Source organism: Panthera onca, chromosome A2 (genome assembly GCF_046562875.1).
Source record: "Panthera onca isolate mPanOnc1 chromosome A2, mPanOnc1 haplotype 2, whole genome shotgun sequence".
Taxonomy (NCBI): domain Eukaryota; kingdom Metazoa; phylum Chordata; class Mammalia; order Carnivora; family Felidae; genus Panthera; species Panthera onca.
The window spans coordinates 139,928,205-139,949,136 of NC_138340.1; the positions used below are offsets into that span (position 1 = coordinate 139,928,205).

Consider the following 20,932-nt stretch of genomic DNA (forward strand, 5'->3'; position numbering starts at 1 on the left):
TCAGCTTCTCTCTGGCATCTTTCTCTTTTAGCATTCTTCATGATCCTTCCTCTCATTACAGCTAGGAATGCTGACACTGTCTTTACCCTTAATGGAACAGCTAGTACTTTAGGAGCAAAGTAGCAAACACCTGGAGGGTACCTGCATAGCACCTCACACAGTGAGTGGAAGGCTGAAGGATTATGGGATAAATGCATACAACTTTTATATTATCCCTTTGGCTAAAAATAGTAGGCACTTCCAAAGCAGCTGACAATTTTTTTCAAATAGTTATCCTTCATCAAGACACCAAATCTTCTTTCACCAGCTCAACTACTTTTAAATAAAACTCCCATCACAAACAGAGTTGTATGCAAAAGAATGCTCCTCTCTGTGATTTTTTTTCAATATATGAAATTTATTGTCAAATTGGTTTCCATATAACACCCAGTGCTCATCCCAAAAGGTGCCTTCCTCAATACCCATCATCCACCCTCCCCTCCCTCCCACCCCCATCAACCCTCAGTTTGTTCTCAGTTTTTAAGAGTCTCTTATGCTTTGGCTCTCTCCCACTGTAACCTTTTTTTTTTTTCTTCCCCTCCCCCATGGGTGTCTGTTAAGTTTCTCAGGATCCACATAAGAGTGAAACCATATGGTATCTGTCTTTCTCTGTATGGCTTATTTCACTTTGCATCACACTCTCCAGTTCCATCCACGTTGCTACAAAGGGCCATATTTCATTCTTTCTCATTGCCACGTAGTACTCCATTGTGTATGGAGAATTAATTTCTTTATCCATTCATCAATTGATGGACACAATTTCTTTATCCATTCATCAGTTGATGGACATTTAGGCTCTTTCCATAATTCTCTGTGATCTTCTGAAAAGATCAGAAGAACCAGTACCTTCATGGACACTGAGGTTTTTTTGTTTTGTTTTAACTGTAAAGTGTTAAAGGATAAGGACTAGGTCTTCAGTGTGTTTTGTGGGGGTATCAAACAGGCCTTTCAATAAGTACTTTGAAAACAGTTAACAGAGGTATTAAAGTTATAGGAGCTAAGAAACAGATGATCAATGGCAATCTTAGCTAGTCATTGTCTTGCATATTTTACCTGCTTAATACCTTATGCTTTTCAAGAGCATATTCTATTCATTTTTTAGGATAGAGAAAAACTTAGACATACCAAGGTGAGACCAGCCCCCCACTGGGACTATGCTAACAAGGGTATATGGGATTCCTCTCAAGATCTCACCCCTGAAACCAGTGAAAGACAAGGCTTTAAAAACAATTTCAGGGGCATCTGGGTGGTTCAGTCAGTTAAGCGTCTGACTTCGGCTCAGGTCATGATCTCGAGGTTGATGAGTTCAAGCTCCACATCGGGCTCCATGCTGACAGCTCAGAGCCTGGATCCTGCTTCAGATTCTGTGTCTGCCTCTCTCTCTCTGTCTCTCCCTTAAAAATAAATAGAAGTTCAATGCTAAAAAGTTCTAATGAGTAAACCTGACAGAAGATAAGCAGAGGAAATGCATTCGACTTAAGAGTGACATTTAAGTAACCACAAAGCGTCTTGATGCTTTCAGGGTCATAAAGCATCAGGGAAAGGGATTGTTTAACTCCTGAAACCTTTTGAAAATTGAAAAATGCTCCAGGTAATCAAAGAAATTAACTGTAGAATTAGAACTTTGATACCAAAAAACAATCCATATAAGATATAACTTGCTTGATTAGGTAAATCAAAGCACAATAGTTTTTCAAAGATATGTTAACCTTAGGGTGACATAATTTAACAAATGACACTAAACAACTTCTCAAAGACACTTAAAGAGCATTTCCCTTAAAAAATGTAATCTGTGACCCAACAGCTCATCCATCACAAAGCACCAGCAGTGAGACCAGTCAGATTCTCTAAGCACTAATGTGGAATTTTCCCTGGAGGAGGATATGGCTTTGCTGACTTGCATTTTATTGACAGAACCGAGAGTGCCTGATAGAAAGCATGATAGTTGGACCAACATAGGTCTAAATTCTTCCTGGATCATGATGTTAGGCCAAAGTAGAACATGCCTGTGGTGTGACTCAAAAATAATCACCTGATATGCTGTTTTGAAGGGACACAAGCACCCCAATGTTTACAGCAGCACTATCAACAATAGCCAAAGTATGGAAAGAGCCCAAATGTTCACTGATGGATGAATGGATAAAGAAGATGTGGTGTGTATATATATATACATATATATATATACACACACACAATGGAGTATTACTTGGCAATCAAAAAGAATGAAATCTTGCCATTTGCAGCTATGTGGATGGAACAAGAGGGTATTATGCTAAGCAAAATTAGAGAAAGACAAGTATCATATGATGTCACTCATATGAGGACTTTAAGACACATAACAGATGAACCCAAGAGAAAGGAAGCAAAAATAATGTAAAAACAGGGAGGGGGACAAAACATAAGAGACTCTTAAACATGGAGAACAAACAGAAGGTTACTGGAGGGGTTGTGGGAGGGGGGAATGGGCTAAATGGGTAAGGAGCATTAAGGAATCTAGCCCTGAAACCACTGTTGCACTATATGCTAACTTGGATGTAAATTTTAAAAATTTAATAAAAAAAAAAAAAAAAAAAAGCACCTGAGATAGGGCAAAGCTCAAAAGTCTACCTTTGTCATGTGGTAACCCTAAATGGAGAACTCTCACACTGGGTTTGGGGATTAGAGAATGCTGGCCTGAAGTAAGCCATAGGTACTTCTGTTCTTTGTGGCTACCTGGCTTGGATTAAATTTCCAAATCACCAGCCAAACTGGAAAGCTGCACTAGGTCTACTAACCCATAGCCCACGGTAAAGATACAATATCATCATCTTAAAATGTAAAGAACATTAAGAGTTAAGAGATAAAGGTCTAACCGTGCCCTCTACCACAAATACGTTATATGAGCTTGAAAAACAAAGACAATTTCTTCTAAAAACATGTGAAGAGGAGGAAAATGGTCAAACCAGATTTGCTCCAAACATCACCTACCTTCAAACAACAAAATCATACAATCTATAGACTAACCCTTCTTCACCATGAAATGGATGCCATCAAGAAGGTAGGCAGGTCTACAAAACTCACCGACAGAGAGCATCAAGGAAGCTCCCCTGAACAGAAATAGGAATCTCAGACATGAAAACATTTTCCAGATTCTTACAGAATACTTAATTGAAAATGCCATCCTTAGAATTTAAGAAAATGTGATGTGAAATAAAATGGCTAATATCAAAAATAGCAAACTCAATGTGATCCGCAGAGCTCAATGCAAATTTAAAACCTCACTTCTCATTACCGGTTACTGGATTTCATCTGTGAATGTGCTGACCTTTTTTTACACCCTCCTGCCACAGGCTGCCAATCTTGGTTTACTCAGCAATCGTCAATTCCCTATGAAAAAATAGGCCTTTTCCATGGCATTATTTCACATTGTAAAAGATTTTGACAGGTCAAACATCCCTTGGAATATGAAAAGTAAATCTTTCTATCCCAAAGTAAAATGATAAAGAAACTTTCATCAAAATATTTAAATGCAGACCTGCTCAGCCTGCCTCTCCTTTTAGTTGGCACACACTAGACAAAGGAACACTCAGGCTGTACAGGTTAACTCTAAAATAACGACAGTAATTACATAAAACAAGACAAAAATGCACTAAAACGCTCTCAGTTTTCACAAACCATTAAATATCTATACTTTTAATATGTGACAATTTTATCATTGAGGTGAAGATGGGGGGGGTCAAGTATCAAGGTCAGAGATTAATAATCTCTATCCTCCAAACAGATCCCAGTCTTTCCATTGATCTTCATCTCCAGGGTTCTCATTCTAGTTCATAGGTCACTGTCACCTCTACCTGGACCACAACAGGCAACCCTTGAGGTCAACTTTTTAAAAAGCTCTACACAAGGGGCGCCTGGGTGGCGCAGTCGGTTAAGCGTCCGACTTCAGCCAGGTCACGATCTCACGGTCCGTGAGTTCGAGCCCCGCGTCAGGCTCTGAGCCCCGCGTCAGGCTCTGAGCCCCGCGTCAGGCTCTGAGCCCCGCGTCAGGCGCTGGGCTGATGGCTCGGAGCCTGGAGCCTGTTTCCGATTCTGTGTCTCCCTCTCTCTCTGCCCCTCCCCCGTTCATGCTCTGTCTCTCTCTGTCCCAAAAATAAATAAGAAACGTTGGAAAAAAAAAATTTAAAAAAAAAAAAAAAAAAAAAAAAAAAAAAAAAAGCTCTACACAAAGTGTGGGGCTTGAACTCATAACCCTGAGATTAAATGTCCCATGCTCTACTGCCTGATCCAGCCAGGCACTGCACTTAATTTTTACGTAACAGGAACACATACCCCAATTCCCATGGAAGAAGCAGGCCGAAGTTCCTTGGTGTTCTGGATGAGAAAGATCGTTTTGCTTTGTATTAATGTGTTTATCTAAGAATTCAAAACTATGGCTCAGGTATTTGTCTGAGGACAATAGTATCAAGCCATGCTCCTCTATTTGTTCTTTTCATTTTGGAGATGTAAGCACACAGGACAAAGAAAGGAAAAGTAGCAAGACACAAATTACCCTTCAGGGACTTGTGCAATTAGAGGCAGTCTGAGATCATCTTCCCCCTTCAGGCACGGCAGTGACAGGAGTTACACCAATATTAGCTACTGACAGAGCAAAGAAAGGCAGTAGCTGGAAGTATGATGGAAAGCACGGTCACAAGTAATTTTTGAACAAGGAAATCCAAAGCTAACAAAATAGGGTACAGGTTCTACTCTGTATGTGAACAGGTCTTTCATTCCACCAGAACAGGAAATGAATCACTACTGGAGGTAAGGAAACGGGCAAAAAAAAAAAAAAAAAAAAAAAAAAAAAAAAAAAGATAAATGACCACAGCATAACAAAGGATTAATAGTTTTCTTGCTGTATAAAAAACACCCATAAACTCAGTATTTGACAGAATATCCAAATGGAAAAATGGACAAAGGATATGAACAAGTAATTCAAGAAATATGAATGACCAATAGAGACTGTCAAAACCACACTAGTAAAACAGAAATAAGCGAACCAAATAGTTGGCATTTATTTTACGGTAATACCAAGTGTGAAGGAAAAAACCGGCACTCTCTGGGTGCCCGGGTGGCTCCGTCTGTTAAGCGTCCGACTTTGGCTCAGGTCCATGATCTCACAGTTCATCTGTTCGAGCCGCGTGTTGGGCTCTGTGCTGACAGCTCAGAGTCTAGAACCTGCTTCAGATTCTGTGTCTCCCTCTTTCTGCACCTTGCCTGCTTGTATGCACTCTCAAAAACAAACATTTTTAGGGGTGCCTGGGTGGCTCAGTCGGTTGGGCATCCGACTTCAGCTCAGGTCATGATCTCACAGTCTGTGAGTTTGAGCCCCGTGTCGGGCTGTGCTGACAGCTCAGAGCCTGGAGCCTGCTTCAGATTCTGTGTCTTCCTCTCTCTCTGCCCCTCCCCTGCTCATGCTCTTTCTCTGTCTCAAAAATAAACAAACACATTAAAAATAAACATTTTTTAAAAAATGAGGCTCTCATGGTTTTTATCGTAAGTTGTTACTACTTTTGAGGGCAATTTAGTAACTGGTATGAAGAGTAAACAATGCTCATTTCAGATCATCCCGTAATACCACCTGCAGAAATTTATCAAAAATGAGTATGAATGACCATTTCAGTACTTTAATAGCTAAAAATGGAAAAAGTTGGAACATCTATTAAGAAAATTAAAAGATACATGGGTTTGATTTTTATCAATGGTGTATGTATTATGCACCTATTTAAAACCATGTTTATGGTGAACATTTGCTGTTAAAGGATGCTCATGACAGGGGTGCCTGGGTGGCTCAGTCAGTTAAGCATTCGACGACCGATGACTCGCAGTTTCAGCTCAGTTCATGATCTCACAGTTCATGAGTTTGAGCCCCGCACTGTGCTCCATGCTGTCAGCATGGAGCCTGCTTGGTATCCTCTCTCCCCTTCATTGCCTCCCCACTCCCTCTCAAACTTAAAAAAAAAAAAAAAAAAAATACTCTTGACATAGTAGTACATAAAGAAATTCAAATGATTCCAGTTTCTTATGTATAAAAGAGAAACGCTAAACTGTTGAAAGGAGTTATTTACAGGTTTTGCAATTATAGGTGATTATTTTTCTTTTTTTTTAAATAGTACTATATTTTTTTACAACAGTTTTAGGATAGCAAATTTTCCTGTTTAGTTTTTAGTTCTCTAACATTAACATGTATTACTTCTACTCACAAGTGTTCTTCAATAAAGTAGACATTTTCTGAATCCAAGAATTTAAAAATGCATTTTAAATAAAACTATGCAATAAAAGGGCGAAAATTAGAGCTCACTATATTTTGAGATGAAAGTAATTTTTCATTTTATATGAAATTTGAAATTTAAGTTAGTGAAAGAATTTTCACTTTTTCTTATTAGCAAGTAGAAATTCTGGAGAGCACATGGTGGTGGTCGTGATGGTGGGGGCAAGACTAACGTCAATATATTTTTGGCAATTTTTAAACACTAAACGCCCCTGTAACCCTCGTCCATTCTTCAGAACCAGAAGAGAACATAAACAAGTGGAAGTAATAGAAAAAATCACACCCTTTCTGAAAAGTTGTGAAGAAAACCAACCCACAAAGAAAAGCTCCAACATCTTGGTTTTTTTTACCTTCTCCCACATTAACAGAACTTGAAAGCTTGTTGGGCTGAAAGCAAGTAGTAAGCAATTGTATACTCTTGGAAATTTCTGAGAAAAGCCATTTACTTTCCCACATATCTGTTATAAATCACACTGTCATTGGTTGTATTTGGATAAAGTCCACTTGAGTCTTGTGAAACAAGCATATATCTGATGGGAAGAATAAGTTGGAAAGTTTTATGTTGTAATAAAACTTATGTTTCCCCATTCCCAGAATCAGCTGAAGTTTCCTAAATTGAAAAGCAAAACGCAAAAAAAAAAAAAAAAAAAAGGCAAGAAAAAACAAATACATAGACTTAATATCCATTTATGCTTTCCTCCAGACAATAAGTTACCTGCAGCAGTTAAAAAAATTAAATATGAAAAAACAACAAAACAAAAAACTTGAAAGGAAGAAAATTTCAATTAAAAAAAGCACGGTAGAATCTAACAACCATTAGCAATGACGAAATTATCAAGAGAATAACTGCTAACTTTTATTAAGTAGCTATATACACTACCTGCCATTTTCCTCTTTTCCCGTTCTGGTCCCTCTGTACCATATGGCTGCCTCATTAGGTGGTTTAGATGCCTGGATACAGTTTTCTAATTATGCTTAGCTTTATGGTGAGAAAGACTGGTGCGATTTCAAAAACAGACTTACTCTTAGTACTTTATAGGCCAGTATTTAAGCCAAACTTAAGACATCTTATTAAAATCCATGTGATAAAAATTATGTTGTCCAATAGGAATCATTACCTTCAAAATATATAATTCTGTGTAAGTGACATACTGAATAGTATTCATGGTATTTATTAAAACAAAGACCTGAAGAAGCACACCCAAGAGGGCACCACATAAAATACCAAATCCCAATCCTGTCGTGATCTAGTTGAAAGAAATTATCTTTTAAAGTAATGAATGTACCTTGAAGAAATGTGTATTTTGAGTCATATTAAGATCCAGTTGCTAATAAGTAATGCAAACCAAATATCTGAAGTTACAAGCAAAACAAAAACCAGGCAGGTAACTCTGGTCTTTAAAAAAAAATTAAAAATTAAAAATTAAAAAAAAGATATACAACCAAGCTGGAAAAGATGCCATAAAATCACTAAATAGCATTTATGAAACTAAAAAAATAAAAATAAAGTCAGTAGCATACAGACTTTGGGAGAACTTTGGTTCACAAAGTATGAAGATGTACTATCAGTTTTATTGGTAATACACATTTATTAGGGTTTTTCATGCCTCTCATACTTAGAAATGGCCATTGCAGCTAAAGGCTATAGAACCTAATAAATGAGAAAATTACTACTGATAAGATTAGTAGTTGAAAACAGTTATATATAGCAAATAACAAAGTATCTCTGAAAACAGACCTCAAAGGATGTGAGAAGCCAAAACATAGATCATAGAATCATAGAATCATAGAATACTAAGTTAGAACATGAAAATTCAACCAGACTTCTAAACTATCTGCAATCTGTTTTTTGGGGTTTTTTTATTGGTTTTTGAGAGAGAGAGCATGAGCAGAAGAGGGGCAGAGAGAGGGAGACACAGAATCCAAAGCAGACTCCAGGCTCTGAGCTGGACCATGAGATAATGACTTACAGTCAGAAGCTTAACCAACTGAGCGACCCAGGTGCCGAAGTAATTGCAACCTCTGAAGAACAAATCATGAATGAGAACATTTATAATCAAAACAAATTCCATCGCAATACTGGAACAATACTCTTAGAAAAATACTGCTGTGCGGGAAAATAAACAATTTCTACATAGAGAAATAGGTGCTACGATACTCCTACACTTAGCCAACAAATAACTGCTGAATGCATTTGTGTTCTACACACTGGGGATACAATGATGACCAGGACAAAAACAGATCCTTCAGGAAACACCTATTCTAGTAGTTCTAAGATCTAGTTCAACATGTTTCTCAAAATACAGTGAATTAAAATCTACTTCTAAAAAGCTTTAGGGGAGGGGTGCCTGGGGGGCTCAGTCTGTTGAGTATCCATTTTCAGCTCAAGTCACAATCTCAAGGGTTTGTGGGTTCAAGCCCCACTTGGGGCTCTGTACTGACAGCTCGGAGCCTGCTTCGGATTCTGTGTCTCCCTCTCTCTGCCCCTCCCCCACTCATGATGTGTGTGTCTCCATCTCTCAAAAATGAATAAATGTTTAAAAAAAAAAAAAAAACTTTAGGGGAGGGGCAACTGGGCAGCTCAGTTGGTTAAGCATCTGGCTTTGGATTTTGGCTCAGGTCATGATCTCATGGTTCGTGAGAGAGCCCTGCCTAGGGCTCAACACTGACAGCTCAGAACCTGCTTGGGATTCTCTCTCTGCACCCCGCTCATTCTCTGCCCCTCCCCCACTTACACTGTCTCATGCTCAAAAAAAGAAAAAAGCTTTAATGGAAAGAGAGGTTTTAGTTGTGTTACTAATTAGCAATACAGATTTTGACACTTGTCAGTTTCATCTCTAAAATGAGATGAAGTCTGTTTAAAAGGTTTACTCAAGAATAAAAATATTTTTGGGGAGTGCCTGGGTAGCTCAGTCGGTGAGATGTCTGACTTCAGCTCAGGTCATGATCTCACAGTTCTGAGTTTGAGCCCCGCGTCTGGCTCTGTGCTGACAGCTCAGAGCCTGGTGCCTGCTTCAGCTTCTTCCCTCTCTCTGCCCCTCCCCTGCTCACGTTCTGTCTCTGCCTCAAAAATAAAGAAAAACGTTAAAAAAAAATAAAGTATTTTTTGAAGTGCTTCACACATACTACCTGACACAGGTGTATTCAAAATGGCAACCGTGAAACAGCTCTATCAGAATGTGTCTGAACATCTAGGTTCAGGTTTAACTCAGATGCTTACCAGACAAGCCCTATAACATCTGTGAGATTTAGTTTCTAACCTCTCATTTGTGGGTAATATGTGTACTCTTTACTAGAGACACTGGAAGAAAAAAATTAGGGATTTTTATTGAGCCATAAAAAATACCTCATAAAGGTACCAGAGGCTACCAGCACTGTTAGTCACAGCGTATGTACAAAAATAGGACTTCCGAGGAAAAAAACTGCAAAGTTTTTTTTTGCCGTATTTACCCAACAAAATACCCCTGTTGAAGAGTTTAAATACCAACTGTGTGCCACCTTGAGAATAACTGCCAAATGTAAATCGGGAATGCAGCCTCCATAAACACGATTAATATCACCAATCTTAACACGGCTTTGAGAGTTGCACAAAGGCAAGGTGGATACAGTCTCACGCTGGCTAGAAATAGTATCCAGAAGACTAGAAAATGCTTGGTCACCCAGTCCAACCACCTCTTCAGTTCTTGCGACTCTTTTTGCAACAATCCCAGCAAATCATCATCTAATTCCATTGTTTAGAAACCTACCAACTGCAGGAGAACAACCTGAGGAGCTTTGGTAAGGACAGATTCTGAAATTCTGACTCTCAAAGTCCAGGGCAAAGTTCCAGGACCGGTTTGTGCAATATGGCTCCCAAGTGATGTGCAAGTGTAGCCAGAATCTAGCCTCTGGTGACGCTGCTTTCACCAGCCATTCTGCATTTGGGGCGTGCAACAAAACTCTGATGTTAGGTTGGAATCTCCCCACTTCAGTTTCCACCTTAGGCTAGTTTTACTGTTGGCTCCACAGACACCTAATCCATCTCCTGACTAAACATTTCTCACTTCTTGAAACAACCTACATGTGCTATGTTCCAAACATGATAACCCTAAATTTGTCCACATCTTTATACAGGACACCAAGAGAACAAAATCCCCATGTAGGATACAATGAGGACACACTTTCATTACAATTCAATCTCTCCAGTGTCACAGCTTAAGTGTGCCTCTTGTCAAAGTGTGACCATATCACATTATGCTTTTTAATGTGCTTAATAACTTATTTTGGAATATACTTACTTTGGAATAATCTCAGATTTACATGCAAATTGCAGATATAGTACTGCAAGCTCTCACACACTCCCCTCACCCAGACTCAGTTTTTCCTAATGTTAACATAGCCAGTGGCTACAGTGCATTTCCCCAAACCAAACATGAGCCAGTTGATTTTTTAAATTACATTAAAAAAAATTTTTTAATGTTTGTTTATTCTTGAGACAGAGCACAAATGGGAGAGTGGTAGTGAGAAAGGGATTCACGGAATCCAAAGCAGGCTCCAGGGTCCAAGCCATCAGCACAGAGCCTGACGTGGGGCTCGAACCCACAAACCGTGAGATCATGACATGAGCCGAAGTCGGACACTCAACCGACTGAGCCACCCAGGCACCCCGTTTTTGTTTTTGTTTCTTTTTTAACACAAATTACTTTCCAGAACCTCCATTTCCTTCATCCTGAACACAGACCTTTGGCTCTTCTTTCATTACACGAGGCTACCACTACAGGTCCTTATATCTCATATATACTTTATTTATTTATATATTTTTATATATATTTCATGTATCCTATACTTTAAGATATTTTGAGTCGAGATCCAGTTGGACACGTCATTGCTGTCATGAGATCCATGCCATACACACATTTGGTAAGCAAGACTTCCACACGTTCATACAACTCAACAAGGCCAACTCTTGGGCTAATACAAACCTCCCTCGGGTGGCATGAGGGACCTCCGAACGCCTACCATCAGTAAATGACAAATCCAACCAATTGTCTGTACACCCAGTGATTTTTCATGCAAAGATATTCCCTGCATCAGGCAAGTTCTGACCTACTGCATCCCCACATTTTCCTTTTACTAGTTCGCATGTTCTGCTTCTACAGCTAAAGATTTCGACTGTCCACACAGTAAAAGGAATGCATCCCCACCCCCCACCAATGACTCTGAAATGCTTAGGATAAAAAGGGGTTTCTCTAAATTTAATATCTACTGGCAACTCACTGAAGCAGTTAATGACCATGTGTGAAAACTGGTGCTCATAGGAAATCCACAGAGAATTCCTGATGAATCACAAACTAAAATCAGAACAAATAAGCAAGGTGGTATTGGTAGTATTATTCCTCCAGGAAGAAAAAAGAATTCAATTTATCCTATTGAAATTAGTCCCAGCCTTAATTATAAAGCTTAGGGCACACAATGGTACAAGATAGTAATTTACTATTAAAATTCTGATTAAAAAGGATAATTTAGACATGTGGACCCAAAGATAGCTATACTCACCTGTATCAATCACTGCCAGAAGATTTTTCTAAACAGTTTACTTCTCCTGAAAAGATGTGAATAATTTCCAATTCTGTTTATCTCTCCAAGCCAGGTTGTGGAATTAGAGTTTTTAAATTGTAAAATAAATTTGACAATGCTTTCAGGAAAGGTTGCAAACTCACAGCCTTCCTATCATACCAGTGAGTTCCTTAAAATAGGAAAGCCACTTTTAAAAATCTTTTTAAGAAGCATCAAAATATCAAAAACAAAGCTCTTTAAACTTACCTCATAGTAACTCCGAACTGCATTGCAAAATGCTTCATCAGCCACAATTTGAGTTTCTCCGTTGAGGAAGGCCTGGAACCTTTCTTTCAGTAACTGCAATTGTTGCTTGTTAAGCTAGAAGAAAAAGAGGGAATTAGCTGAAAAATCAGCCAATCTGAGAAATGTGACAATTCATAAAAATTTTAAAAGCCAGAAGTTAGATCTGACACCTAGAATTAGCTTTATGTTAAAAAAAAAAAAAAAAAAAAAAAGCCAACTCCTACTACTTATACTATGGCTCAATTTTAAAACATTTCCAATTCACTTCCCCATACTCTGGAATCCTAACATTGCAATGCAATACAAGTTTCTGTGCCAGATGGAGCTCCTAGGTTTACTACCCTGGTCTCTTTGTAGAAACAGGTAAAATCTAAAATTCGGATGAGAAATGAACTGTTGTGCAAAATTGCCAGCTGTCCTGAGCACAGAGAGCAGAGAGAATGAGGGTCCTTGCAAGTGAGTGAACAACAGCCACCTTAGATGAAGACTAACTGGAAGACTGCAAAGGACAGAGGACCCTGAGAAAGTATCCTCTGGAAAGAACATCTTTTGGATGGCACAAATTTCAATTCCATGAACATATCTCAATGCTTGAGGGGAGATAAAGAATTGATTGGAAGACAAATCCAGAGAACAGAGAGGCAACAGGCAGACAGAGCATGCCTTATAGAAGCATACCAAGCAAGAGCTATACACCACGGAGGGGAGTTCAGGTTCACAACCAGATTTCCTCACCCTGGGTCTGGCTGCCATAATGATTACTAAAGGTGTGTGGGACATGAACCATGACTTACCAACTATGTCCTATAGTCGTCAGTGACGAGCAGAGTCAGCTGTTTGTAGGGCTCAAGGCAATAGGAGACTCAGGAGCCCGTTATTAAAAATTGAAGGATTTCAAGACAGTAGTAACAGCACTTTCCACCAAGCATGGGCCCTCTGAGGCATGGAGCCCTGTGCAACTGCCCCTGAAGCCAGCCCGGAATACAGGGCACAGACTTCACTAGAGGTGGGGCACAGTAGGTCCCACAGCAGTTGAAAATGCTTACCTGCTGAAAGAACAGTCTTGCAGGAAAAAAAAAACAAAAAAAACCAAAAAACCCACAATGCCAACATACATAAGGAACAGGAAAAAGTGATCTTTCCATTTCATTCATTCCTCATCAGACTATTAAAGAACTCATTCCAGTTCTGGATTCTACAGAGAGATACGAAACATTTGGAAATATGCTAAAGATAAAATGATTAAAAAAGGATTAGGAAGGAAGGCTAAATAAACTGCAATGATTTGGCTTCCAAAAGAAGGCTGATGTGCCCTAAGTTTAAATCTGTTCAAAAGGCTTATTAAGATGCCATTCCAATAGGAAAGACAAGCGCTTTCAAAAGAAAGTGGGTTTTATTCAGGAATCTAACAAATAAGACAGTTTCTAGAGAAAACGCTGCTGGTAGTGACAGACTTACACAGAAATGTCCTATTGTACCCCAGTGTAAGAAACCTCTTGCCCTGAGCAGCAGAGAAGAAATACCACTCCATTTTTTTTTAACCTTATCTCCTTCATTTTAGGGAAAGCTAAACCAAGCTCAAATGCAGAACTATCACCATTATATTACACTTTCCGCTTTATAACATAAGGAAAATCAAAGCAGGGACCTTTTATGTGTAAGTACTGGCAAGGCAAATGGAGTCCACGACTTTAGCTCTTGAAGCATGGCTCACACAAAAGGACCAGATGGAAACAGGACAGCAGTCGTTGAGAGCACATTAGCTGCCAAGCCCACGAACTGCCAGCAAGGGCTTCAACTTGCAAACCAAGTGTCCAGGTAACACAATGAACATGGAAAAATGTGCAAATGACAACGAACTGGAAGAGATCTTACTGAGCTCCCCATCTCCCCCATTTGAGATATATATATTTTATGCATTTTATACATTTATACACACACATTTTATACACACATTATATATATATATATAATAAAAATATTATATATATTATATATATATTATATATTATATATTATATATATTATATATATAATTATAATATATATATATATAAAGTAAATAGCTTTCAAAAACTGGAGACTTCTTCATTCAATTGTCTTATCAGATGCATTTTGTTCTTTACAGTGTTTATTGTGCCATTGTACCAATGAGTTACTTCTTTTGGGGGATTACGGCATGGAAAATTCGTGAATACCAATTAGGTACATGATATTTGAGAAAACAGTCTTCTTAGAAACTCCAACACTGTTGGTATAGTTCATAAACAGGCCAGAGGCATCTAGCTAAATATCCAACTTCAACTTTTTTAACAATTACTGCAGTTACATTTAAGACCTAAAATGACAGCCACCATTACAGTAATATATATAAAAAAAAAGTCAATAAAGTACTTTTTTAGTATAGAAGTCTCTATTTCCACAAAAGATACGGAGAGGAAAAAAGGAAATTAAATTTAAAATCTAGCAGCAGGGATAGCTGTTTAGAAAGCAGAGTTTCCTAAAACCTATTTGCATTATCAAAATAAATATTACACATCAACAGATAAAGACTAATGGAATAAACCAAAGAATTAGGTCTAAGTACACTCAAAAATGTACTATAAAATATCTTTATAGCACAAGTCAGAAGTAAAAAATGGTCTATTTAATGAATGGGGTTAAAATAAGTGGGGAGCCAAACAGAAAAAAATTAAATTGTATCATCACACACACTGTTACAGTCCAAATGAATTAAACTTTTAACATGAAAACGTAGAAGTGCATGAAGAAGAAAATTCTTTTAAACACTAGCACGTGAAAAGATCTTTCTAACCATGAATGCAAATCTGCAAGTCATAAATTTAATTACAAATACACTAAACATAAATTCTCCATGGCAAAAAGATCATAGGCAAAAAAGTTAGAACAAGACCAATGAGGGGTGAGGAAAACACATGTAACTCCTATCTTAAAGAGCTAATTTCCAAACACAGATCCCAGACACTGTAAGAATCTGACAACAGAGAAACAGACCAAACAGATATATCCAAAGAAATGACTCTTAAGCTATGAAAAAGCATGCCTAACTTCATTCATAATAAGTAAAATGCAAATTAGATCTACATGACAGAGGAAGGATTCTGGGAAGATGGTGGAGTGGGAAGCACCAGAAATCTCTCCCACCTAGCCTACAATTGCATTGGCAGTTTCTGTCTGATATAAATATTTTGGAATTCTGGAGTCTACTGAGGGCTTGCAACTTACAGGGGAAGACTTGAATGTAAATTGTGGTTAATTCGGGCCAATTTTAGCTTCTAGCACAGTAGCAGCTGGTCATCCCCCACCCCTCCACTCAGTGGCAGCAAAAAGCAGAAAAAAGCTAACAACCTAAATTTTCATAAATAGAGGGCTAATAAATGCTACATCCAAACAGTGGCAATACTATTTGCTCTATAAAAAGAAAAAAGTTCTCTTCTGTATGGATATGAAAAGATCTGCAAAATATCTTGGGGGAAGGAAGCTAGTTATAGAACAGGGTATAAAAATAAGCCACCACTCCCATTGAAAAGGGGCAAAATTAGAACACGCATGTGAATATGTTTCCACACGCAGATGGAAACTAGAGAAGGATGGCTATGGGCACTGGACAGATGGAAAATAAGTAAAAAAGACTTTTCAACCTATACTGCTATATTTATTTTAGATTTTAACTCATAGGACTCTTCACTCAAATTTTAACTTAGATTTAAAATAAGCTATGAGAGCAACTTTCCACATGTTTTAACACAGAACAATTACGATCCATTGCATATAGTTTAGATCTCATCATCCTGCAGGGAGACTGGACAACAGATGACCTGATTTTTCAGTTCTCCTTTCAAGTGAAAGATTTGAACTTGACAGTCCCACTTTTTTTGTTGTTGTTGGTTTTTGGGTTTTGTTTTGTTTTTTTTTTTGTTTTTTTTGTTTTTTTTTTGTAGTAACATCTCTAGACCAGGAAAAAAAAAAAAACAACAAAACAACAACAAACTCAGAATAAAACTGTAGCAGTCATCTTATTTAATATTCTGATCAACTGATCAATGCGTTAAACTTTACAAAATCCCTATGAAGTCATCTCTCAGCCTCCCTTGGAGTCTATTAAAGCTAACACACACCTTCCTTGCCTCACAATGAAGCCTATACAAATTTTCAAGAATTGAAACTTGCTTCCCTTCCCTTAGGACTTTCACACAATCCTAGTTCTAGCACCAAGACAAAACTGACTAAACATTACTTTCTTCAACATAGCTGTTCAGGAACTGGAAAACAGGTACTGGCTTATTTGTGAGTCTTTGCCTTTCCAGGATAAAGTCTGCCAGTTCCCCAACATCCTAAAGGTTTCTTCATAAATTAAACATTCAACCATTAAATAGAAGTTCATTACAGGTAAGTATAAAAAAAGCACATTGGAAGATGTAACATGCAAACGGAGCTCATAACAATAGTAATGTCCGTCTTAAAAGTACTGAGTCAACTGATCATAATTCTCCTAAGACAGTGTGGGCAACACAGAAGGGGGGGACCACTTCCCACATTCTAATCACTCTTAATTCAAACCAAAAACAAATGAACTCTTCTTGGCAGTCACATCAACTGACTCACATCACGCTTATAAACAAAAATTTCTATAACATTCTTACCTGCGTTTCATTAAGCCATGTTTCATCTTGCTAGATTTGGTCTACTATTCCAGTTGATTAGTATTTTATTAGAATTCTAATTCCTTCACCCAATGACCAAATAACACTCCTAGCTTTATGTCCACTAACATAAGGTGGTATCTGTAGTCTTCAACTGGGGGAGTCATTTTAAGAAACCTTCAGCTGAGGATTAAGAAACAGGAAACTTGTCATTACATGGATTCACCCAAGTTTGACACAATCGATTAACATTCTTCAGGGTAGCTGACTTTATTAGGATTCATCCTATATTTTAGTTTTGTCCATGTACTGCCTTCACAAGAGTATACTTACCAATGAATGCATAACGTTTTTCAAATAGAGAAAACTCTGATGCAAAAATTACCCAACGGGAATTTTTAGAGAGCTTTTTATATGAAATTGAAATTGCAGAAACTAGAACATAAATATCCTTGCAAATATCTAAATACAGCCAAGAGATTAGGCTTATAAACAGAACATTCTGAATACTGACAGCAAAAGCTAAGTTTTACGACTTCTGGCTGGCAGTGATAATTTATCCATAACAACTGCCACAGAAAAAACAATTTTCAAAGTTCAGATATGTTTTATGTTTCTTAGGTGTTTTTTTCCTTCATTTTCAAATTAGATTCTAGCATTTTCATTCTAAGTCATGCCCAACTGAAGACTTACATCAACATCTTGACTACAGCAGGAAACCAGCCATTTACGTTAGTCAGGAATTTGGGAATCCAGCAAGCACTGCTGTGCAAAGCCTGTCCTGACCTGTGCTCCCCATCAAGAGCCTTCACACTCATGGTGGGGCTGTGTGACATCCACGTAAAAGTGACCACAGATTCCAAAGCAAAGTGGCAGGTGACTAGTGGGTATGGTACCTCCTCTAGGATTGGAGAATGGGTCACGGTGTATGCATACCTCGAAGAGATACTAACAAATATTTTTCAAGAAAATGAAAGGATTTACTCCAGGCACAGATGGCCTCTGAAATACACAAGCATAGCTTTAACGCCTATTAGTGAGATATACTAAAAGATATTAGCAGAAAAAGACTAAAGTAGAGACGCTATTTTCATTTTTCCCTCCCTACCAACATTCTGGCAGTCAAAAAGATCTACACAAAACCATTGGGGCGAGGCGCCTAGGGTGACTCAGTCAGATAAGCATCCCACTCTTGGTTTTCGCTCAGGTCGTGGTCAGGTCCTGAGATCCACCACAGTGTCAGGGTCTGCGCTGGACATGGAGTCTGCATGAGATTTGATCTCCCTGTTCCTCTGCCCCTCCCCCACTCGTATGCACACTCTCTCTCCAAAAAAAAAAAAAAAAAAAAAAAAAAAAAAAAAAAAAAAGACACTATTGGGGCAAAATAATCCACACCTTCCATGTTTCCAAAACCACAAACCTCTCCAAACTGCCTATCAGTAGAAAAACAGAGGGACCGTGGCCAGGTCTCATAAGTTATAAAGCCCGTGGAAGGCACTGCTATTAGTTTCCTAGCCAAATAACTTTTCTTGCCCCCTTCTGTAAGCACAGATATTTGGAACAGTGAATACTCCTAGCTAAGACTACAAACAACAGCTTCATCTAGTATTTCCAAGTTAAGGCCTAAGAGATGTAAGCAAGTGTGTGCAACTTGCAGGAGACCCTAAAAGGTAGCTGAAAAGCCAATTTTGATCGCTTTCTCTCCTCTTTTCCTACTGACTGGAATTTGGGGTGTTTGCAGTAACTCTCAGGTTGGCCCATAGAAATGGTGGAAGATAGAAAGAGCCTGATGCCCTTTTTGATGTGGAAGAGCCACTGTAACCCTGGACCATCTACACCCCAATTTCCTTTACGTAAAAGAGAAATAAGCCTCCTCTATATACCGATCACTCTTATTAGGAGTTCATTATCAATATAGCAATGAACCAAATCCTAACTGATACAAATCCCGGTGAGATACCCAACCAGGGTGAAAATGCCATGCCATCCCTTGCTGGTAAGGTTATCTTAGTTCTGAAATAGAATATTCATTCCATATGTTATTTTATGTAAAAACAAACAAACAACAAAAAACCATCTAGTAAACTTCACCCAATGAACAGTGAAGCCTAGGGTTTAAGTGCCTGATGGAGGCTAAAAATAAAGCTATCTGCCAGACTGAATTCTATTGTCCCACAGTATTGAAAGTGGGTATTAAAAAGCCCCAAATCTGCAAACACTGCTTTAAAACACTTTATAATGAAATGTATACAGTCATGAGTAGAAAAAGCAAAATCCCTCTGAATAGACAGGCTGCAGGCTAGTCTTAGCCACTAAGTGAACTACTTCTATCCCCATTCTCACTGGCCTCCTAAGTCAAATTCAAGCCTCAGCAAAATTACATGCCATGATGGGATTGGAGGGTGTAGGGGGATACTAGTAAATACTGGACCTAGACAAGTTAAATCCATGAATTCCATCAATTTCCTTGCTGCACTAAACACATTCCACACGTGTTTCATTCAATCTTCCTTAGTCTCCTATAAAGTGTTCATCTTCATTTTATACATGAGGAAATTAAGCTCAAAGAAGTTAAGCACTTTGCCTAACTTCACATCTGATAAAGGGGCAGGGGAAGAATGTAAACCAGTATCCTGGTCTAAAGCCTATATTCTTTCTAATCACCATACTACTGTTTTTGCTCACTCTCCACGCCCCCCCCAACCCCCAACCAGTTAAGAGGTGTTTATCACTGTCCATTGTGTCACAGATAGCTTGTATGTTTTCTTTTGCTTATTAAAGTCTCCCCACTAGAATAAAATCCACATCGGGATAAGAACATGATTTTAACACATAGGACATGCTCTTTTTTTTTTTTTTAAGAATGAACAAATGAACAAAGATATACCAGCCGCTATGAAACTATTCCTTACCAGGGCAGCTACATCCTCCACTCTCATGCTCACCTACCCCCACAAAAATGTTGGCTTATCATGCAATCATAACACCTCAAGACTACCTCAATCCATCACAACAGATCAGACAACAGCTTATCAGACAGGTTCACCTACTCATTAACAAGGTTCTACATGACAAATGACAGTAATAAAGATAACAGGCTGCGGTGCCAGACTGCCTTTGTTTCCAGGATCCCCCACAATTTGTAGGCTCTTCAGGTCACTTACCCTCAAGGTCTCCAGTTCCTTATCTACACAATGAGGATGGTAGCAATCTACAATAAGGCTGTTCCCAGTAATGGGGCAAAACTGCTTAATACACATTAAATGCTTTGAACTGTTACCTATTATTTTAGAAATACATGGGAATTTTGTTTCCACAGTGGCAGAGACCAGAGACAAAAACCAATCTTAAGATGGATGTAGATGGACCATTAAAAATAGACTGCCCAGAGCTATGCTGTCCAGTACATAACCACACCTGGCCACCAAGCAACTGAAACGTGGCTGGTCCAAGTTGACATGTGGTCCAAGTCTAAAACACATACAAGCTTTCAAACGGTACAATAAAAAATATGAAGCATCTCACTAATACTTGCATATCAGTTATATATTGAAAGACATTTTGTATATATAGAATGACTTATTAAAATGACCTTCATCTGTTTTTAAAGCACCACTGGAAAATTTTAAGTTACTTACACGGCTCCCATTTTAGTTCAATCAGACACACTGGTAGAGAGAAATGTGTGTGATGGTCAGGTGTCCATTGATGACAGATGAACAAGTCCATGCTACATCCTACCAAATATCTGTAACCTCACTCACAGCAACGGGACCCCCAGTATGTGGCTTGTGGCAGTCTTAGGGTATGACTGATTCAGAAGAACACAAGAGCCTAAAAGGCAAAAAACTTAAGTATTTGCCTAGTGTTTTTTCACTGTCAAAGAGCAAAGTAGGTATTATTAGTCATATTTTAGATGAGAAAACAGTCTTAAAGGTTAAGGTACAAAACCCGTTAGGTCACAGAAGCAAGATCATAACCTAGGTATCCTGAATCCAAGTCTATGAGTTGTATTTTATCCCTACATGCTGCCTATCCCACTGACATGTTGTTTGACTCTAAGTCTCCATTCAGTTTATCTTACCAAAGACAATCAAGT

At 38.4% G+C, this 20,932-nt stretch overlaps 1 protein-coding gene across 6 annotated transcripts in view; it reads right to left on the reverse strand.

Moving 5' to 3' along the window:
• The window catches only part of CADPS2 (calcium dependent secretion activator 2), a 667,593-nt gene that overhangs the window by 401,627 nt on the left and 245,034 nt on the right, over positions 1 to 20,932 (reverse strand). For all 6 annotated transcript variants that reach the window (XM_081795061.1, XM_081795066.1, XM_081795062.1 and 3 more), the window contains exon 2: positions 12,131 to 12,244. In XM_081795061.1, coding sequence (XP_081651187.1) covers positions 12,131 to 12,244 — 114 coding nt within the window. The remainder of the gene's footprint in view (positions 1 to 12,130; positions 12,245 to 20,932) is intronic.